Source organism: Cimex lectularius, unplaced genomic scaffold, assembly GCF_000648675.2.
Source record: "Cimex lectularius strain Harlan isolate CLEC.00 unplaced genomic scaffold, Clec_2.1 scaffold230, whole genome shotgun sequence".
Classification (NCBI taxonomy): domain Eukaryota; kingdom Metazoa; phylum Arthropoda; class Insecta; order Hemiptera; family Cimicidae; genus Cimex; species Cimex lectularius.
This window is the reverse complement of record NW_019392809.1, coordinates 436,883-460,284: the sequence shown is the minus strand read 5'-3', so window position 1 is coordinate 460,284 and position 23,402 is coordinate 436,883. Positions and strand designations below refer to the sequence as shown.

General features: G+C 38.4%; 2 protein-coding genes across 5 annotated transcripts; one reads left to right on the top strand and one right to left on the bottom strand.

The window, feature by feature from the left end:
• The first annotated feature begins 377 nt into the window (after positions 1–377).
• LOC106672402 (cytosol aminopeptidase-like) lies at positions 378–3,143 on the top strand. 2 transcript variants are annotated; one of them, XM_014403798.1, is made up of 9 exons: positions 378–636; positions 743–855; positions 912–1,241; positions 1,326–1,428; positions 1,488–1,668; positions 1,723–2,061; positions 2,121–2,270; positions 2,330–2,406; positions 2,945–3,143. In XM_014403798.1, the coding sequence occupies exons 1-9, from the start codon at positions 550–552 to the stop codon at positions 3,119–3,121; spliced, it is 1,557 nt and encodes a 518-aa protein (XP_014259284.1). In that variant the 5' UTR covers positions 378–549; the 3' UTR covers positions 3,122–3,143. The 2 variants fall into 2 exon arrangements, with proteins under 2 accessions (XP_014259284.1, XP_014259285.1); XM_014403799.1 differs by having other exon boundaries at positions 437–677.
• A 3,144-nt stretch (positions 3,144–6,287) lies between these two features.
• LOC106672387 (protein sprouty homolog 3) lies at positions 6,288–21,958 on the bottom strand. 3 transcript variants are annotated; one of them, XM_014403770.2, is made up of 2 exons: positions 21,537–21,958; positions 6,288–7,291 (listed from the first exon to the last, which is right to left on the bottom strand). In XM_014403770.2, the coding sequence occupies exon 2, from the start codon at positions 7,277–7,279 to the stop codon at positions 6,644–6,646; it is 636 nt and encodes a 211-aa protein (XP_014259256.1). In that variant the 5' UTR covers positions 7,280–7,291; positions 21,537–21,958; the 3' UTR covers positions 6,288–6,643. The 3 variants fall into 3 exon arrangements, with proteins under 3 accessions (XP_014259256.1, XP_014259257.1, XP_024083942.1); XM_014403771.2 differs by lacking the exon at positions 21,537–21,958 and adding an exon at positions 21,373–21,490; XM_024228174.1 differs by lacking the exon at positions 21,537–21,958 and adding an exon at positions 20,371–20,589.
• Positions 21,959–23,402: the final 1,444 nt, after the last annotated feature.

Genomic DNA, 23,402 nt, shown 5'->3' with positions numbered 1-23,402 from the left:
TGTCTTTCATGTTTCGGCTACTCGCCATCTTCAGTTCTGGGTCCTAGAGAGAAACACGTCTAACAGGTCAAAATAGCGAGGGTGTGCAGTACAAAATGATCGGAAACGACCAACCTACAGGTACACGAAAGAACGTTTAAGACAAGCTTTTCGTTATTTAGGCAATATAGAAAATTACAAAATTACACGAAGCTGCATAATTTGGTGTTAATTTTTGTTAATTGTAGTCCAAGATAAGCACAAACGACACGAAATGAAATATTAAATATCAATGTAAGAACTATTCATTAAACAATAATGTCATTAACGAAGAAAATGCGATCATTCCATATAATTTTAACGACAAATTTGAATTTATTTTTTTATATTTTTTTAATGGCGATAAATTTTGACACGTGTTCTGTCTAAATTAAACTCATGTGACCGAATATTTAGATTTTGGTATTGCTTTGTACATGCCTAAATTTTCAGTTGTACTTTTGGAGTGCTAAATTTTTTCTGTCGAAATTTATTGTAATTTTACGTAGTTAAAACAAATTGAAAAAAAAAATGCTTCGTTCTAAAGTGAGTTTTGCGACAAAATTTTTCAACAGGAGATATTCTTCTATTCCCGAGGAGTGCCAATCCGAGAAGAGGGTAGGTCGCCTTATTTTGAACAGACTCCCACTGTTTTACTCGTGTGGGTCTAATTGGTAAAATTCGCATAAGATGTTTTCCGTGACACGCCAAAGTTGTGTTTTAGTCGGGGTTGGTGATCGGCATTTATCAGGACTGCAACGGGAAGCAGATGTTGACCAACTCGGGGGAGGCGTACGACAACGACTACGGAGGAAGAATTAAGTACATTATGGAAAGGTGAGTGACTTTACCATTCCCTCGTCCCTGCGACTTACAAGAGGACGTGGCCTTAGGTTCAAACTTTCGGAGGGGAAAGCGAAACTGTTGCATAACATCAGCGACCAATTCTCAGCGACCGCCGTCGCATCTCTTGGAGAGCCGTCGAAGACCTATTCGGAGACCGAGAACCTCGATCAGTGCAAAGAATCCATCAGAGTGGCAGCGGCTGCCGGGGCGAGAGCCCTCCAAGACAGCGGGATAGAAAAGATTTTCGTCGAAGCGTTCAGGAACGCGGGGGCGGCTGCTGAAGGGGCATTGCTCGCCACTTGGAGGTACCAAGATTTGAAACAAAAAAATAGACAGAAGACAGAATGCACGATCGATTTCTTCAACCCGTCGGCGGAGTAAGTATGCCCACAAACGACTCGGAAGTGGTCGTTTAAAGAAATAACAATCGTGCTTTGTTTCCTTCCATGGATAACTTGTAGCGAAGAGTGGAATCGAGGTTACGCCAAAGCGGAATGCCAAAATATCGCTAGGATGTTAGCCGAAAAACCAGCCAACATAAAAACACCGATGGGATTCTCACAGGTGGACGTAAATACATTTAAGATAAAAAAAATTGGCATAATCTGTTCTTTCTCCCCTAGTCGGCGGTGGAAATTCTATGCCCTTGTGGAGTTTCGGTCGAAATCAAAGATAGAGATTGGATGGACGACAAACAGATGATACCGGCTCTCGCTGTAGCTCGGGGTTCTTGTCATGCACCGCTCTTTCTGGAGCTGAGTTACTGCGGCGGTAGCGAAGACGACAAGCCCGTCATTTTAATCGGTAGAAACTCCACCTCGACTTTCGAATGCAGACAATTAAAACTTGCGATTACAGGGAAAGGGATGACGTTTGACTCAGGCGGCCTCTGCTTGAGGCCCTGCGAAGGGATGGGCGAACACCGTGCGGACGTGGCCGGGGGTGCAGCCATCGTCGGTATAATGAAAGCACTGGCTGTGCTCAACCTGCCGATAAACGTGAACGGTTTGATCCCCCTCATGGAAAACATGCCCGGCGGTGCTGCTGTCAAACCGGGCGACGTCGTCCTCACGAAAACCGGCAGATCGATCAAAATCGAAAATCCGGCATACGCAGGGCGAGTGACACTGTCCTCGGCTTTGATCCACGCGGCATCCTTCAGCCCATGCCTCGTCATTAACATCGCGACGCTCACAAGTGCGTCTGCGTCTGTCGAGCATGGCCCCCAGATAATCTTAACTCTATCGTCATTACAGGTGGAGAGACCATGGCTATGGGCTCCGTGGCTTCTCCGACATTTTCTACATCCGACGTCGTCTGGAGGGAACTGAAAAAAGCAGCTGCGGAAACGGGAGATCGCGTATGGAGGATGCCATTTTGGGATCATTTTACCAAAAACGTTACAGGTTGAGCGAGACTTAATTATTATTTATTTTTTATTTTTTTAAATATCTTTTTTTTCCAGAACTCCCGACAGTCGATGTGGACAATGTCGGCCTAGAAAGGGGCGCGCCTCTTTGCAAAGCAGCAGCATTCCTCCTTGTCAGTTTCCATCATTTCTTCCATATGGATTTTTAAAAATAAGTTGATTTGGTTGTTAGTTAATACGATTGTTGTAAAAAGCCTCGTTGGACATAGAAGTCACAAGTGTTACGGTTACTTATGAGTATGCATTTGCCATTAGAAATTTGCCTTTGAAGCCGACATAACCAAAGAAATCGTCTTTTTTCGAGTGACGCGGATTTACGATAGACGAAATCCAGTCGATCGCCCAATCGAGTTTCGCTTTTGGGATCAGTAACGAATCTGATAACCCCTGATACGATAGGCAAAAATCCGAGAAAATTTTTGTACAGTGGAACCCGGGCTTATTATTTAACCACATTTTATAATTTGTAATTCTATGTTACCTGATATATGTCCTATAATATATTCAATGTCACTTTTTAATTATATACTTAAAATTAAAACTTATAAATTAAAGTGTTGTGAACTCGTCGATATGTCGACAATGGTGAAAAACAGCGCAAGATTCCCTAATGGCAACATTAAATCTATTTATCAATCTTCAACCTTTCAGGAATTTGCTCCTAAGGTCGATTTCGCGTATATCGACATAAGCGGGACCGGAAGAGAAGCCGAAGACTGCCCAATCTACTACAGGAAGGGGCTCATGACCGGCCGCCCTGTAAGAACCATAGTGCAATTTTTATCTCAGATGGCCTGCCCGCAAGATATTCATTCCTCGCCTTGCTGAATAAACGATTCATATCCTCAAAGCTCTTGTTCTTGACTAGTATTTGTTTGAATTATGAACAATGATGATTGAAACACAATCTCCTATATTTATATACTTTTTGAACTTTTTCTCTAACAAACATTTCTCTTTTTACCCTCATGACTATAAATATGTAAAAGTGGTAAAATAAATGCTTGCTTATTAAAACCCGATATAAATGTGCGTGTGTATATTGTTACGTACGTTGTCCGTAGATTTTAAATGTTATTGTTTGAATTCTCCAGGAATGTTTGACTTGTTTCCCGGTCAGAACATGCTTGGCCAAATTCTTTTCTACCGTCATTTACTCCTCGGTTTTCCTTTCCTAATCATCCCCCTATCCCATTCTCTCCACATGACACTTTTTCCTGTATTAATTGCGAGCATATTAACAAGGATTTCAATCTCTTCCATAATATATCTGAATGACGCATCCTCGGCAATCTAGAGCTTATGTCAGATCGACTCCACAAGACCATTTCTAGGGCTTAAAACGTCTTGTATTTTCTACTTTATTCATTGCCCAAAATCCTTAAGATACAAAAAAATTCAATGTATATGACTTTTTGGATCCTTATCTATTTGCCGACAGGAAGGACAGAGTGAGCTCAAACGGCCTGCTCTTCCATTCAAGGTCCTTCGGTCAATTTCTTCAGTGTTCCCCCTTGGTATTCAATTACGGAACCCAAATATTTGAAGTATTCCACTTTCCGAAAACGCATGATGGCATCCTCTACGCTTACTAATAAGAGAGCGTTGAGACATGTTTAAAATAAACTGCAATTGTTCTGTGTGCTGAAGGTCTTGTATGACAATGTACTGAGTGAAAACTGCCGAGAGGTGCAGTGCCAGAACTTGGCCTTTTTCTTCGTCAGATTTGACCCCAATATCCAACTTCACGTTGTAGGGGGTGTGAAGAATGTTTGTTTTTACCTAAGAATTTTCTTTGATGCTGTCCATTAGGGCATGTCTTCGGTGGTAAGGATTGCGTGAATTGGAGTCTTGGTCATTAAAGAGTTTTGTACATTTGTTAGGTGTCTAGTTAATTGGTTGAAAAGTCTCTTGTTAGAAGGGTATCTGCTGCGATGCCAACTAGCTCGCGCTCTCCGTTTACAGGTTATCAATTCTTGCAAGTGAGGAGATAAATTTTGTGGTATTTTTGAATATTTAGTCGGTTCAGAGTAGAGTTAGTCAAATGTTCTATAGTATCGCCTAATTGTTGAGGTGTTTTAAGTGATGTTTTGGTCTGGTTTGTGTTCTAGTGAGTCTCGAAACAAGTTCCATTAACTTCCGTTTATATGTTAGGTGGGGGATTGATGTCGAGTGTGATGACAGGGCTGTGATCCGAATATAGTCTTAAACAGTCAGTGTATGAGGATATAATGTTGGAACAGATTAAGTAGTCAAGCAGATCAGATCTTTTGAACGGAGATGTTGGCAATATGTCGGTTGAGATGGGGCGATGATAATACATTATTGGGACAGGATATTTTGAAAAAGAACTTCGCATTGAAGTCGCCATCGCAGATGAATCGAGAACTAAGAGAAGATAGGGTAGAATGTAACTGATTCGTATTGATGGTGCGGTTAGGTGACAGACCATCAATCAAAATCCGTTCCATTTTACCCTATTTTTTCATAGTTCTCGATAACTAACCTATAAATATAACCTATACTATAGGTTATTCCAGAATTTATCAATTCCTATGTGGAAAAAACTATTGATTTTTTTAATTGCCGTATATCAGCGTCTAAGGGATGATTGGTATTGATTCATGGACTTCTTCTTTACGAAAAACTAATTCACTATTGTTTTTCTACTTATGAGAAACTGTTTGCTTTGATAAAGTGTTTATAGATAAATTGTCTTTCAATTCGCTCTCTGGTAAGAAAATCAAACCAAAAGTCTTAAAAAATTCACCATTCTTATTGGAATAACTTAGTGGAAAAAATACAAGTCAAAATTATGATTTTTGTTGTGTATTTTTTAATTAATCAATGTCCATTTATGAGAAAAAGGGTGTGTACTCAACGTGTCATAACCATTTTTAGGAGCACCTTGAATACACCCACTCATAAAGAAACGAATATAATTATTGGGGTAACGAAATTGTCTTTTATGACTTGGAAACTTAGAGTTTGGTTTAATTTTAATAAATTATTTTGTAGCTGTTGTGTAGGTCATTTGTATTAACATGTCAGCTTCAATTTAATGACAGCCAGTTGATAATAAATATCTTCACAAGTTATTAAATAAACCAGTTTTTAATTTTTAAACATTCTGACCATTTTCTTTTAAGTATTAGTATGTACTCGATAAGCCAATTTTTCTAAGTCTGTTGAACTCTATAGCTCACTTTCACTGAGTAATAACGGCCCAGAGTTGGTCTACAAAAGTAAAATATTAGAAGTCATCAAGTAGGTCGTCAATATAAAAATTTGTCGTTAAAAACGTTTCAAACTAATAAACAAAGTAAAATTTTCAAATCCCTTTGAAATGTCATTTATTTGACTACATATATTTATAACTGATATAACACTTTGGTACGTATTATCACATTCTAAGGTAGTCGTTTAAATCACAAATATCAAAAGAAAAAATGAATCCGCTCTTCTTACTAATTGTAACAAATATGGATTAATCATGATTTTCTAAACTCCAAATTCACATTACGTTTTACTAATTCTACAACATGCAACGTATAACCAAAAAGCACCACTTTTAGGATGAGAATGGTTAGATAAAATATTTCTTAAATATAAATAATAATTAAATAATGTCTCTTAATTTGAAATATAACAGTTAAATGGTGGTGTTTAATTATTTCGGTTGAATGAAGACCAGTGGCAAAGATTATCCTCCATTATTAGCTAATGCCATAAAAATAATAAAGGGAGTGAATCAAAAATAATGCGAATAAAATAAAACACAAATATAGATAAATTAAATGTTCTGTTATTTTATATATTTGTTAACGTTTACATGTTTACATTTTTTAATTATATATATAGACTATATATATACATATACATATATATGAATATATGTATATATTATTTATAGGGTATATACAATAATTATGCTTTTTCGAAGCATAAATTTGACTTTATATAAATAAATTGTTACCACACAGAAATCCTAGGNTTGCAAAATAAATTAGATTGACATTAGAATGAGTTAAAAGACGCCTCAAATTCTTGTGATGTTTTGCCGTTCTATACGCATATGTATATAAAGATTGGGTAAGAATTTATTTATAAGGTTTATTTTTTTTATTTTTTCTCAAGTATATATATATATATAAAAATTAAATGCATGTTAAATAAATTATATGCATTATGTACAAGTTGTTTCTTCTTCCCTTTTCTTACGTCTTGAGAGGGGAGGAGCGACTAGATAATACTGTTTTGTTCCGTAAAGGTTTTGAGGAAGGGGTGGCGAGGGGGGAAACTTTGTCGTTTGTTGATGATTTTTTGTTCTTCGGGGGAGTGTGACTGCTCTTAGGCCGCGTCACAGGAACACCCCCGGCGGGAACAAGCGACATACGCGGACGTACACGAGTCCGAACACGCTTTTAAAGGGCAATAACAACAAAGGCATGGGAAAAATAACGCCGTAAAACCTAAACAGGCCCACCTCGGGAGCCAACCCGCGCTCGAACAGGAACACGGGTCTCTCGAGTAGGCCTGCCCTTCCGTCGAACAGTGGTACATGATGCCCTTGACGCAGCAAAGGCACGAGGCATAATCCACGCAGGATTCCGGCGAACAGTAGCATAAATCCCGGCAGAGCCATGCAGATGGCGGTTCTGCTGGATTCCGACACGATTCGCACCTGCACCTCCCGCACTCCGAACAAATGATCGAATTGTCCTGCTGGAGCAACGGTGGCGCCGGTTTCGAAGGTTGAGTCCTGTGCACTGGTACGAGTACATCTTTCTTATTGTTATTATCCGGAAGGTGGTGTCTAGAATGCCTCCCTTCTCCTCCTTCCTCTTGCAATGGTAGGTGTTGCTGGCGTAGCCTCTGCGTCGGATGGGGCTGGTGTAGCCTCGGAAGTGGTGTCTCAATGTATTCGTTTGCCGCTCGCTGACCTATCGGTCTCGGAGCTGTGAGACTCACTCCGCTTTTGGCCATCTCCACCTACACCTGTAAGACAGAAACAACAATTCGTTATTCGCACATACTTCAAATCAAACTACCTAATTTACAATTTAATATTACAAACAAGTTTAAAATGTCAAGTTAAGCTAAATAATCTGGATTAAAATGCAATAACCGATCAGCCCGTTTCACCAGCCTACAGTCAGTCAGTCAAAGGAGTTACAGCTCTGCGATGCAGGCCAGAGAACTTAACTGAACCCTTTAACTGAACTGCTGGTATTTCATCACAAAACAGCCTAAATATTCATTTAACAATTGTTGGGATTATAGGCAGACTTTCAAAGGACACAATTAAATGCCGCATTAAAAAAATATAAAATACGTCAGAAAATAATCGCTAGCCAGGAAATTACAATTTCCAATCTCGAGTATATTAAATTTTTCAATATTACATTCAGATTGATTGATTATGCTGTGACAACTGCGCTTTGTCGTAAATTAATCGAATTAATCTTTCTTTGATTGTGCGTTGCTGACATTTTCAAGCCGAACCATTTTAATATATACGAGTAGATCAACAATTATTTTTGCCCTGGGTTTATAATTAAAAATGACAATTACATATTCACGGTTAAATCATATTCTTTTACGTTCTAATTAATCATAAATTAATTAGACCTCCCCGCCTCGCCCCGTCTGTTCAAACGACAATTTAACCAAGCATTGTTGCCAAGTTATCACAAGACGAGAAATGTCATTGTTTTTTGTTTTGTTTTTCCGCAGAAAAAATGTAAGCAATTAAGTGATACACCAAAATTAAGCTCCTCGTGGCATTTGAACAAATAAAACGTTGCTTTAAACTCGGGACTATTTGTAAAGATGTAATAACATCAAAGTTGACAGAATGAACACAGCAATGGGATAAGACTGCTGCAAGCATAGATTGCCGGCCTGCCACCTTTTGAACATTAAAAAGCCTCGAAAACAGCGTCTGCTCGCACGCTAGACTCTCTATTTTTAATCTCCTTCCCCTCGCCATTGACTAATACACCCGCTAAAGAAAAATATATCCGGAAATAGCCCGGGCTATATAAATGAATTATAATTATGCCAAAAATGAGTCAGACTGTGAAAAGCTAAAGTTCTATTTTCGATTCAGAAAAGATATGGAATTAAATCGACTACACACCGTTATTATAATCGAAGCAAAATGTAATCTAATCGTAACTGTTTATTATTGGTCCACCCAGTTATGTAACAAATGTCTAAACACAAGGGTCCGTTGGGAGAGAGAAAAAAACACTCAATCACTTCTCCACGGTCAAAACCAAAATCGAGTCTATCGGAAAATTGTTATTTTGAGCGGACGTTCCGATTAATCAAAGAATCGATACCCTGATGGGTTTTGGAAATGTGAGAACAAAACCACTCCAATTCGCGTGTAACCTGGTATTGTTCTAATATATATCGACTTACTCGTTCTTATTTTTCATCATATTGAACGACAATTTCGACGACAATCGAACCGTTTCAAGAATTAAAAAATTGTCATCTTCGTGAGCCTTGCCTAATTATTCAAATCCAGCCCGTAAATAACATAATAAAATGGGAAAGACAGTTAGGCGTCGAGCTAATCGCAAATATTTACTCTCTGATTAAACTGGACGAGCGATTACAGGTGTTTACACCTTCGAAGCATCTACTTCAATAAATTGTTGTATATTTTAGAGTGCATCGAGTCTAAATAAATAAAACTGGTGATACTTGATTAACGCTCGAGAAAGTCAATAATTTATAAACGTGTCAATTGACAATTAGATACTCATTTCAAGAGTATATAGAAAATAAACACATAAAAAAAATCATACACGCAACGCAGAATAACACCGATATTCCATATTTTGATATAATATACACAATAAAACGATGAAGTTTGTTCGTAGAGAGTCGATCGATTTGACGTGGCTTTTATGACATGATGAATAAACTCCCGGAACAATCAAAATTTTCATAAAGAAGGAAAAGCAAATCGGCCTCCCCCGATTGCTCAATCCTTCCATTAAGCGTTAACGGTACGTGACAAATTGTTAAACAAATCGTGGAATGCGTTTGCCGATTTCACACCATCACGGAGTCGAGGAAACAAAGTATCGACCTGCCTCCGCGATGATAATGACTTGGGAAAGGAATTAATTAATTGCAAAAGAATGTGCGGAACCCAGGAAAGCTCAAATTAAAATTATCCATCAGCAAAATCGTTTCCTGTTAAGAAATATGCAATTGAAAATTATTCTTCCCAGTCTAAATATTAGAATCACTACCAAGTTTAAATTGATTAATCTTTTTTTTTTCTCTCGCATAAACGTTAATTTAACTGCCGTTGCAACGAATGCTCTAATTAGTCTGAACGAGTGATGAATTTATGAGTTAAATCAAATCGAAACGATAACATTCCTATTTTAGTATAACAGTTAAATGATAAAGAATAGCCGATTTGGACAAAAATTAAAGCTCAGAAATGATGAAGGTGGGGTGAGAATGTAGATTTACTTGTTGTAAATGATGGTTCTACTCACAGATTTGTTGTTTACCACTATCTGGATTTCAAGCATAAATGTGTTTGTAACACCTTCAACCTGATGATGAGCGTTTAATGCTTGAAATCTGGATAGTTGTAACCAACAAATCCGTGAGTAGAACCATCATTTACAAAAAGTGAAAATTAAAGCGTGATTAACGGGTCATTAACCGTTTACTCTTAGAATTTGTAACAGGACAAAAAAAAGTTTCAGCTCTAATTTTACTGTTGAATCAGAGAGAGTGGAAAAGGTTAATTATATTTTAATCAGAGATTATTTTTCAATTTATTCGATTGATTGTTTGAAAGTGAAAAGATTTCTTTCGATTTAATCCAGCTGTTGAAATCAGAAAGAGAAAAAATATTGCGATGTAACATTCAATTGTACAGAATGAAGTGTTACTAAAGAGGGGGCATCTGTGGTCGTATCGGTTTAGGAGTTGACACGGCGGTCATAACTGTAAGGTAAAGGTCCCTGGTTCGAATCCAGCGGCCTTTCATTCGAACCCGACTTACAAATTACTACTCATTTCTTTGTTAATATTATCAAATAAAGATAGATTTTAATTTGGATAGTAGATTGTTTACTTTAACTACTCCTGCCCAATAAATGTCCAAATCACTGTGTTCGAAGGGTAGGTACACATTCTTCTTTCTGGCTTTGGAACACGCATTGTGAGGAAAATGCATCTTGTGTATCCTGCTAACAAGATGAGCACGTGAAAATGAATATATCGCCAAATTCAAAGGGGAATGCCGTCAGGTCGCAATATAATATATACCGTGTGGCCCGAGGTAAGCGTAAATAAATCGCTAATCCTTCCAGATTGTAATTTTTCACACAAAACGAAGAAAAGAGTTTGTAGAAAACGTGCCATTTCCAAAAATTGTGGCATAGACAAGGAGGAGGTCAGATGTCTGGTTTTCGTCGGAAGGGCCCTGCTCGCGTACTACTCGGACCCCAACAACGATATTCAATTACTCGAGAGACCGGACGTTGAAAATAACCACGGCGTCCACCTTGCGAACATCTGTTTAGGCCGGTATCTCGTTAATGAGTTGGCACACGCCTATTGAGCAGGAATGCCAATAAAGTGTATTTAAAGCGTGTGCGGGGCCGACCTTCAAAAAGGATCGTTCCATTAATAAAAGCCCAATAAATGAAAATGGGGCTTTTTTTCAATGGGGCCGAGGGTGGAGATGATATCGGCCGGATTCCTTTTGTGGGCCGGGATTTCGTCAGTCGGCAGATCTGCGAGCGTGTGCGTCCGTCCCTCGGAGAGCGTGAAAGAGAATGAGGTGGGGCATAATTTTAGGGAGTGGGCTGCTGCTCCTTCCATTCAGGTCGTACCGCTATGTTGCCGTCCCAGATGGATCCCGGTTAAAACCGACAACGTCGACGTCCAAACCGAACCCTACGCGCTCACAAACACCAACACAAGAATGCCCACCTCTTCCCTTCCCCGGGGGAGAGTCCCGGTCTCGAAATTCTTCGGAACCACTTCGAAAAAGGCAAGTTTTCCTACAAGGAAACTTCCCGTACAATCGATCGGAGTCTAGGTGAAAAATACGTCTGTCGCGGTGTAAAAAAATAATCCAAATAAAAAATTATTTTTACCTATTAATACGACAGAGAAAGAAAATAAGTCTCTAATACAGGAAAAAACCTATATAAATGTTCACAGAGGGTAAGTTTTCGAGTACTCGATTAACTCGACATACCACAAGTTTTTACCATTTTTAAGTAAAAATTCTATACGTCGACTGTTACACGTCGACGTGTCAAAACAATACGAGAATACATAATAAATCGTAAATAAACTAGTTCTAAAAATAAAATGAAAACATTATTACTTCTAGCGGTTCCATTCCGGGAATTAAGCCAAAAAGAAAATCGTTAACAGAAAGAAAACGGATGTTCACGAACTGACAAACCCCACGGGATATAAAACACTGAATTTATCCTTTCTTCAGTCTGATATTTTACAAATTATCTCACTGCATCGATAGACAGAATAGAAAAAACAAGTGTAAAACCGATTGGGCAACACGAGAGTTTAGAATAGTTTAAAAACCACACCTCATCGGTTCTGTAACGATAATGACAGTTTCTCCTTAGGCATAAATTCTGTAACGGAATCTATTTCTATGGGGTAACGAATAAATCGCTTTATTCGTAGAAAACAAAACGCCACAGAGCCATGGCGGCGTTGCAATTTAAAAAGTCAATTAACCTAAGTTCGTGATTTCAAATCAGGACACAAATTCAACTCGAATAGAAAGTTAATTATTATAATTATCAATATTATAAGAGTCATAAGCCGAAACATTGAAAATAATTAAATATAGACTTTTTAATATTTCTATCTGTTTTTGTCCGACTATTACTTTATGCTGCGAAACTGTTCAATTAAACCCAATCAACTAATGAACACGTTATATTTTTATTTCTCTACTATAAACTGATCTTGTACCTGTCAGGATGAGAACTTGAGTGAAATGTCTAAATGAAAGACTATCGTTTTGAATTGATACAGGCCTATTTTATTTAAAATATCACTTTCTAATTTCATGTCGAGTTTTTAATAAAAAATAGAATTGTATGTGTTTCCATTGCGAGTGAATTTGAAAAGAAATCGGTCGATGATCGAGATTCTCCATCGTCAATGAGATTCAAGGAGAGAAGGCGCCCTCAAAACTCGGTTATGACCTTTTCAAACATATGAATGTTGTGTAAAATCGATTTTTCCCCCATTTCGATTACAAAGATTCCGATTATAAAACTCGGAATCGAGTTCACGGACATACCTCAACCTCAAAATCCTCTCAATCCGATTAGTAAAACGTCAGAAGGTGAGATTCCTAATATGAACCGTGGAAGCGTGGGACTGGAAGAGAGGAGTGGAACCGGAAATCGGCCTATTAAGAGGATACGAGGGAGGACCGTTTCCTCTCTAGAAATAACAGACCGTCCTGGCCTGTCAGGGCTTTTTCCGAAGAGGGATTTTACAGGCTTTACAACATAATAGAAGTTAACAAGGGGGCCAGTCCGGCCTAATTACTCCCCGTCCGGAATAGCCGGATCCTCTTCTACACGCCCATTTCCAATTTTTGGAAACGTGACGAAAATAATTAGATTTTCACTTTCGACCCGCGACGGCAGATGTGTCCCATTCGGTAAAGAAAAAGTCAAAAACAGTTCACATCCCGACTCATGCAGGGGCTTCTGGCGATTTTCCGCTTCTTGCCTGTCCTTTGATTCTGATTATCAACTCTTAAAAAACTCCCTTCAACATCGGCCAAACCACATTTACTCGCATTGGGGGAGAAATGGAATGTGACACAACAAAAATGTTCCTATTCCCCAAGAACTGCAGCCTTTTGGCTTATTACATTTCATCACCTTATATAAATCGTAAATGTACGAAAATATAAGAAGATAAATACTTGCCAAATTGACCGAATAATTCGCCTAACGAGAAAAGACATAAAAATACAAATTATAACGACCTATAATACTTTTTTGAAACTACGGGTTCATCGGCAACACAGCACACAAGATGAAATTTCACATTTAACTTGTAAAATTGTTGCAGAGTGATCGACAGAGGGGTATGGAAGAGTTTGTTGACAAACAAATTGGAATCTCGGACGATAGTGCGATTATACGCTTCTAAAATCACGATTATTAACATATTTTTCCAAGATTTCGAGACACTGTACAAAACGTAGCTGCTATATAAACTAAGATCTTTCACCTTTGATTCGATGATGCGAAATGTACTCAAATAGATATTTTTTGGTTTTGTTTGTCTTTCCATGTGGACAATTCACACAAATCGGGAAAGACATACCGAAATATAACTATAAACTAACAGGCGTAAACATCCGGCAAGCAGGCGATTTTCTGCGATTTGTGATAAGTTCACTTCGTTACAATCACTTTGGAGTAAGAACGACTAAAATAATTTGCACGACGAGTGTACTACAATCAATAGGATTAGTACAATCCGATATCACCGAATTTGTAAGAGTCTATAGACTCTATAGTGTTTAAAGAACTTTTGAACTAAAAAAAAAGTGTTTTGTTTTATAGGAAAGCTGTGTGAAAATTGAAAATCACGAGAAAAGGAGATATAACTGGAAAATTCTGTTTCATTCTTTGCTGAGGCAAATTTTTATTTTTATTGAAAATATAAACTTTTAAAATACGATATTGTTTTTAAAAGAAAAATAATCGTATAAATTAAGTCAATAACAGTGCAGAAAACCCGACACTATTTCATAGTTGCATTTGTTGTGAAGGTCAGTAATTACGCTCCAGAGCAGATGTGAATTTAAAAAGAAGTGTCAACGGATGAAGAAGGGGAAAAGATGTCACGAAAAAAAAAACAAGAAAAGAAAAAAAGAAAAAGCAGAAAAAACAGTTTATTTATTCGAGATGAGAGAGAGTCCTTGTAAATGACCTCAAGAGTGCTGCCCGTGTTACACGGGGAACGGACTTTTTACCCCCACCTCGAACAAAGTTTTTAAGGCCGGTGTGCGAGAGGATCTCTTTCTCATTTTTCCCTCGGCCCGGGATAAGTTTCAGTGCCTCGGCATCACTGAGAAATACGTCGACGGCCAGTGTTAAATTCGAGGGAAACTTTTTTAACAAGCTCTCAGGGGAAGCACGCGAAGTCGAGTCGTTAAATAAAACAGACCCGGGGCGTCGGAATGCGAACGAGATGACAATGTGGAGATCGAGATAATAAGACTTTATAAATAAGATAATCAAATACAGTAGTACTGATCCGTGAAATTATGAGGCCTCATTCACTATAATAAAAATCTGAAGGAAAATGTCCAAAGGAAAATTATCTATCGACTACACCTAGTCAAATCCGATGTTTATTTGAGAAAACAAAACTCTTCCTACGAATATCAATTTGTTCCGCATGTGTTGTAACTAATTTCCTTCTATAAAAAATGGATTGAAATTATCGTATCATGTCAAACCGTTCAATAAATAAACTTTTACACACTTTATTTACAAACTTTTATCTTCTTTCTCCAAAAATTACCTCACCGATTTCAAGAAACATTTTCATATAAGACTTTCAATTGTATATACAGGGTGGTTTCAGGATTATTTAAAGTTTCGACTACAGTAACACCAATTGTCCCTCACCCTTCTATGTCTAACCTTGTTTCTTGCCGAAAAACAGCCGTAGATATTACCATCTGAAACGTAATTCCCATTTATTAGATCAGAAACGTTTTAAAGATAAATTATATCCATTATCTATGATGTGTAAGCGATAAATAAAAAGATCTGATATTAGAAAATGACCTAGAACTAGAACCATACGGACGTGAATAAATTTATCAGAGTAGGGGGGAAACGAGATACAGTGTTATGTAATGTGTAGCATATTAATTAAAACAAAAGTACTAATTTTAATTGAAGTTTTTATAGCGGTGTCGACGTGCGCGAAAACACGCGGACCCGAGCGTCGAGGAAAAGTGAATTTGAGAAAAATCGACATCGTTCGCATATTCAAAAGTTAAAACTGGACATCCGTCTTAACAAATACAGACATTTGAAAAAGCTCGAAACCTATCGCAGGGTCCATAAAGAGCAAGAACGCCCACATTTCAAGCAACCGGAAACGTGATCTACATAATATAATTTTGCGGGGATGGCCATATTTCGACATCGTGTAGAAACTAGGAGGAGAAATTAAAGTGAAACCCAGCAGGGAAAAACGGGACCGCCACGTGTCGTAACCCTCCAAGAGATCTTGGCCGGATCAAGAATGAAAAAAAATTTACATCATTATTTGACAAAAACGTGGGCAATTGTTGACTGGACAATGATCTTATGTTATACTGTATCACTTTTATAATCGAGTTTTGATTTTATTTCGATTATTAGTTTCAATTTTGTTTCTATGCGTACTTGACTTTTTTCTAAGTTATATCGCTTATGTTATAAATCAATTCAAACTCCCAGTCCAAATCTTAAGATTCTTTTTTCCCATTTCAACTGACGAACAATCGATAAGTTGCGTATTCCGTAGGGGTGGGTATGTGCCCGACAAAAATGACTTGCTGATCGGTCAATGCATGTGTCTAGACTTATCACATTAAGAAAGAAGTGAAGAAAGGATACACATTTTTTCACTATATGCAAGACATTATTTTATACTCCGACGATTGGTTCTTGACCTTTTTTTTAAAGTCTTGATTAAAGCATCTTGATCATTTGAAAGGACGGTTTTTCGAGAATCGCACGAGGCCAACGAACCAGATGCAATTATTAATAGAATGCGGCTTGAACGAGAATCGAAAAGAATGGAAATAAAGGTAAAAACGAGACTGAATAACGCTTCAATATAGAAACGTTTATGTTGCAGGGTTAAAGAGGACAGGACGGGAATCACGGTCCGAGGGTGGGTCGCCGAGAGTGGGAGAAAGAATGGGACAGAGAAAGAAGTAGAAGAGAGAAAGAGGAAGAAGTAGAGGGAGATAAAGGATACCGGAAGCGATCAAGGTCTCACCGGAGAGGGTTCTCTTTCTCCATCGGATCTACAGCGGCCCTCGGCGGTTTTGGTGAAACGTGAAATTTGGCCCATGGGAGAACTGGTGTACCTCGGTTCAAAGAGGTTTCGCTTCGAAGAGGGGGTCAACACGTGTCAACTCGGTTTGACCTTACAAGGCAGTCCGGGCCAGGTCGGATCCTTCGTCTTTACGTTCCTCTCACCTCTATTTTCGCACGGATTTCGATCGAGAAATGGTCAGATCCCCGATTGCGAATCACTAAACCTCCTAGCAAATTAATTAACACAATTAAGGAAATTGTCGATAGATTGTAATTCCGAGAAACGAAAAAAAAACTGCTAACTAGTGTGATTTTTTCCCCTTTCGAAGGAAGCGGTTTTGCGATAAAAGACACTGTTTTCGAAAAATTTACTGCGGACTCGTCGAAACCTATATCACATCCTGTTTTCACGATAAAGGAGTCTGCGATTCCCACTTTTGTAAAAATAAAACAATAAAAAATCGAACTTGAATGTGACAGAACATCTAGTTCACTGGATAATTTTTGAAAAATTTAACAAATAAAATAAAATAAAATCAAGTGATGTTAACAAGGAGAGATTTCACATCTCAATCGAGACCTAAACGCCTAATTATACAGTTCGTTAACAAACTTGTTTAAATAAATTAAAAAAAAAACTTCTCAATGTAGATAATGTAAAATGAAACGATACAATAGGGTATATATACATTGAAGGGAAAAAACAATCTAGTCGTATTACTTAAGACTGAAGACATAATTTAAAAATAAATTTGTAAGATTTCCAACGAAGATGATGTTTAAAATAAAATAAGAAAAAAAGAATTAAGATTTCGAATATTTTCCCAACGCTTAAAGACAAGCAAATCATTTCAATAACGATTTACCCATCTTGCTTCCTTATTTTCATATAAATTAATATTAATTGAACCAATTTATTCACTATTAATCATTAATGCTTTTTAAAAACAATCAAATTCCCGCCTAGAGTAATTGTGCACAAAATATCAGTCGTCCAGCTACAAGATGATGTAGGAATTTTAAATGTTTTAACAATTAAGTCAAACCCCACTACAATTTTTCCATAGTTGACTCTTGAATTAGTTATTAACATTTAATAGTTTTGTTTCATTTTTTCGGATTTTCGCATCGGCTCCCCCCCCCCCCGATAAGGAAATCTAACTTGGAAAAACTACCAATTTGTTCTTCTCACGGTCGATCGAACACGGGTATAATTTTTTGAGAAATTCTATACTTTACAGTACGAAATCTATAGCTGACTTGTTTTCTCACCGGCGACCTGCTTAGAAATGCTTTTTTGCCGTAGATGCCCATGAATGAAAACGGCGGCGTGCAAGTCAGCGAAAAAGAAATTCACCTTTCCAATAGCATTATTTAATACTCGTTTTCAACCGAAATTACTCAAGACGAAGATGAAAATCACTTCAGTTTCTCGGAAAGGTTTCGTTTTATTGCAACTGCAGGTCAAAAGGGGTCAATTAGTCAAATTCCACGTGTGGCGGATTACTTTTATCGGCCTTTACCCTTAAAATAAAACTTGGAACTGAATGAAAATATTCATAAAAATGAAACTATACTGGCCTCACAAATGTTTACTCTCAACAACACTGAAATTGATTTTTTCTCCTCACATCCTACGAATTTCTTCGAGATTTTCGCCAAATGCCTTTTCTTGCGTACGCATTACTTGTGGGCAGATTTGGAAGAAAAATATGTAATGAAATGCACTATAAATAATAAGTAACAATGAAATTTACATTTTTATCGATGCTATTAAAAACAAAAATACTTCTCTCTGAACAAGCAAATTTTTCAAGACTTAATTGTAAAACAAACGAAACAATCGGCGATAGAAACTGCACGTAAAAGCTTTCCGATTTATATACACTGAACTTGGTTGCTTCACAACATATTTCATTGGCGATTAATAAATACTACACTTAACGATAAATTATAAATTACGGCTGTATTTTAGATTTATCAGTTTAGTTTTTACATTATCTTTGTATTTTAAAACATTCATAATAATTCGAAATTTTACTATTTATTTTTATTCAGATATCGATTAACGGTCACTAATCTCTACACACTATTTATTTTAAGTAAAAATTTCAAGTTCGTCTACCGGAAACGTGTTTCTGATTTCTTTCTCCCGTTCTTTATTTTTATTTTTAACGAAAATTTTATTACATACGATTATTATGCAAGTAAGGAAATGCGTGGAAGATTCTGGGCAAATCCTCTGTTGTTTGCTTAGATTTTCTCGTTAGAAGCACCACAATGAAAAATTAGGTACGTATCATTTTTTAAGCTACACAATGCCAATATTATTCTATGATTTTTATAAATTATATTAAATGTACAATTTATTCTAGCATTTTATTCAAAATAAGTCGATGCGATAATACTAGAGATGACACATCGCTTATTATACGCACATACACATAATAAGCACACTCATAAGAGTGACCAAAAGACATTAAAATTTAACTGACTTTTTGTTACCTAGTTTTCCTCTTGATGCGTTATAAAAAGCAAAACCAGGTAATAAATTGTTAGTTTAATTTTAATCTATAACTAAATGATTTTCCGGTGTTTTGGTGAGATTTCTTTCAAACCATCAATCGTAATTAAATAGTTTGTTTTAAAACTCATGAATTTTTGATCTGATTTAATTTGGTTTGCATTAAAATAACATGCTGTAATTTATACAACGATTAAAAAAAAACTGATAGTTTGAAATAACAAAATACGCCTTTTTCCCCCTTTGAATATACAGGGTGTATCAACTTCTACAGTCCACCCATTTAATTCGGAAACGATTAACTTAACCATAAAAAAATGGTCTTATACAAACCCGTTAATTTTGGCTAGGAATCGCGTGGTGGTAACAGTTTTAACATACTTTCTCATCTAGCTGGGAAATGACGCTGACTTTGTTATTTTAAATGAGAATGCCACATTTTAATTGTACAGTTCGATTCTAGAGCTTATTTTATGCCACTTTTAATGAAAGGAAAATTTTTATAGGACTGACCATTTCTGAGTTATGCGCGACGGAAGATGCGTGCAGGGTGTTTTTGGCACCAAAAATTAACTTGGAGTTTGTATAAGCCATTTTTTGTTCAAGTTAATCGTTTCGGAATTAAATGGGTGAACTATGTTAGTTGATACACCCTGTATATCAATGCATATAAACCATAAAATACGTTTGCTTTTAGCCAACATCATCGTCCTAAAGGGCCATCCGTTCGGGAGAGATGGTTGTATTGATCAAAGCCAAATGATAATTTAATTATTATTAGATGTAGTAATAGTTTTTTTCTATCCGTCAAAAGAAATCATAATCCAGCTCAGCACCGAGGATGTTTATACAACAAAAGAAAGCTTGGCATGAAGATGGGCGTTATGCTGAGTCTGACCTAATACCTGATAATTAAACCCATAAACACACACGGTCGATCCATCACTCATCACCACACCAACATCTTTCTGGAATCAGGCTGACGATTTAATTGTTTAATTGATTCGACGAAGGATTCGAAAACGCTGCCGATATTTGGTCATCATACGCAATTAACAGGGCAATATTGTTTTATTATTTTTTTATATTTGGTAAAAGAAGAGGGCTTTGAGCCAATCGTTTTAAAAACCTACGCAAGTGGGTCGGTACTTTTTGAAGTGAAGCACATTTCACTGATGACTTTTTGGCCACTCGACTAGAATTGAAACTCAACTAAGCCGAATTGAAAATATTAATCGTGATTATGGACCCGTCCTCTCGGATAGGTAAATTTCGTCAAAAACGGGAGCGTGGGAAGAGAGAATTTTATTGAATCGTTAAATGACGGGACGAAGGGGAGGAGGAAAGGCGGTGCTTGAAATATTTCCTAAACGGGTAATCATCTAACGGGTGACTTCCGGCAGATTCTTCAAAGAAAAAAATAGGTTTTTTTTCTCTACCTGGGCTGTACTTTTATCCTCTCCTTAAATGGTCAACAGCAAATTTCCTCCTTTAATTTTACATATTTCCGGTGGGTCGATAATCGGAGAAATATTACACGGGAGATCGGTATTCCGCCGACGGACGTGTGGGGGGAGGGAGTGGAATTGTGTGAAGTGACTGTACAGGAAACGGCGACCGGATGTTTACCATGAATGGACGGCCGAGGGAGGGAGATAGAGAGGGCATGAGGGAGAGAGAGCGAGTGTGAGAGAGAGCGAGCGAAGAACGGACCGAGGGTGGTGAGAGGGAGCGAGGGGGTGAAGGAGCGTGGGGGCACGGGTGAAAGAAGGGCGAGAAGAAGGACGGACGAAAGAGAATGAGAATAGAAAAGAGCGAGAGAGAAGGTCGGCCGGGGCGGGGAGGGTGGAATGAATTGGTCGGACTGGTGGGGGAAATCCATTCAACTCGACACTGAATGAACAGCCGTTGTATAACAGCTATCTCTTGTCCCTTCCCGAACGAACGCAAAACTTTTACAAACTCATTCATGGCCAAAATGTGTGATGGCTGAGCGAGGGGGGCGGAGGCACCCCGTGGAAAGAATTTTTAAAAAAATCCTCGACGGGAAACGTGTATCAACCCCTCTTTTTTCTTCTCTTCCCCCCGACAGAATTAAACACGAGAGGCCGAGAAGAAGCAGGAAATGGGACTTCCTGTTTCTCCTGCCTCAAATATGGCCTCCCGGGACAGGACGTGACGTAGATATCTCCTTCTGACCGATCTAGAAAAAAAAAGAATAGGTGAAGAAATCGTGGAAGACGCTCCGAAGACGAGAGACGGGCCGAGGGGCGGGATCGGCGGGCCCGTCCGGGGGCGGCTCCGGCGGATAATAGTTTCGACTTTTTATGAATGGTCGTATTCAAAAATGAATGAACGTTCGATTAGATCTGTCCCGGGGAGGAAGGGGGCAAAGCCGGGGGAAGGGATTGTGAATTAAAAATGAATACTTGAGTAGTCACCTTGGCGGATACGTCATATCCTGTCAGTCCTAGTTGTGAATGGGATATCCAAAGAAACTATTATCATCACCGGACACATCCGCCCCCACCACTCCGCTCTTTTCCGGTGGCGGCAGATCGTCCTACACGATCCAAAATAATAAAGGAGAAAATTTCTTATTTACCTGGTTCGACATCGGCTCCATACTCTTTCATAATAGTTCGCTCGCACTAACACTTTTCACACTTTTTCTAATATCAAAAAATTATCACTTCTACTCGGAAAAGAGTCCAGGGAGAAAATGATTGCGTTAGACAGAAAAAGCTTGTTTTGATAACGGCGGTGCGGAGTGAGCGAAGGCCTCGTGGAACTGTTAGCCTACGGTGGCCATCTTGTATGCCGAGTCTAGAACGCTCGAGAATGCGGCTGATGGTCGTCACGTCGGGCGGCGGGGCTCTCTCTCGTCTCGGGTCCGGCGAAGGGAATCCGGGCGTGGGCTCGGGGGGCGTCGGAGGCGGCTTTTCTTCCGGGGGCTGTGCCTTGGGGCCTCTAGTCAACGGGATCGTCTTTACCGTCTCTCGGTCTCTTCCCAACTGAATCCCGATTGAATGTCGGCCCCGGCCGGATGGAGGGGGCGCCCAGTTCAATGGTGGCGTCCGCCGGGCGGCCCGCGCATGCGCAAAGCTCTCCGCCTCTTCCATTCATGCCTCGGGAGCCGGCCTCGGGCCGGGCCCCAACGGCCGACACGCACTCACGCAGACGATGCGACACGCACTCCGCGAAGTCCGAGCCGGCGGACAGCGCGGAACACGCCCAATGTACCTGCATTCTCAAATGACAATCTGCGCCCACTCCCGTCCGACACAAAATTGAACACCATGAGATGTTACTTTTCCAAAAATTAAGCTTCTCGCGTTGTTGCTCAAAAAATATCGATTATTTCACAACACTTTAATTAAATATTGCAATTTTGGCGTTTCCGATCTTCTTTTGGGCCTGTGGGATGTTTAATCGTGTCCTTTTCTGCACAAGTTCAGTCAGATATCAACACCCGATAAAGGGGCGAGAGAATTGCGTTTTGTTTTTTGTCTTTGATTTATCGTGGAGTACGTCCGGGCCGATGGCAAAATGCCGAAATGCGTCATGACAGGTGAAATCAGCGAGAATTGGCGGACCGTGAGCATCAGAGATCTAGTCTCATCAGCTGCAAAGCTCAAGGATCTCACATTTCATACCATACAAATTCAATATCGATCGTCCTGCAAAAGCGACATTGATCCTTATGTTTAGTCCAAATTTTAAAATTTCTATGAACTGCTTTCTATCCTTCTTTTGAACATGTTGGCCTTAATAAATGCTACGGATGCATATTTTGCCTTCTGAAAGTCTTTTTGGTAACCTATTTTGAAAACAATTTTAAGAAATTATGATTCCGTGATGTTCAACAAATATCCTTTCTGAACTGCTGACCGAGCAACGACAGCGGAAACTGTTGATGTGATAGAGAGGAGACGTAGTTGATATAGTCAGATCGGAGAATTGTAAAACATTCGTGTTGTTTCAGATTTTTACAATAATGTATGCGATTTTATTACAAATTAGCAATAATGACCTGGAAAAAGACCTGGAACTCTTCACATTTTATCCCAGCCCAGGCATTCATAACGTACAGCTAACACGGTTCATTATAAAGGATTCCCTGCGATACATTTTATAGGATAAATGTGTATGTTTAAGTGAAAAGTGTGCAGCCTTAAAGACAAAAAGAGATTTCGCGTCTCTGGCATTTATCAAATAGAATTCACATTGGAGCAGATCAGATTGTCCTATTAAAAACATGTCAAACTGGACGCAATGTAATGCAGCTTTCATTGGTCACGTTCTAAAAATTATCTTGATTTATTGCTGCTTTGATAGCAGCTGTCTCCTCGCGAAACTATCACTTTAGTAATTTAGCTCCGACCTAATATAGATATATTTTTGTAGATTTGACGTACACACGATACGACACGCTATGCAGTGTCATTTATGCTTTCTTTTTTGTAAAACA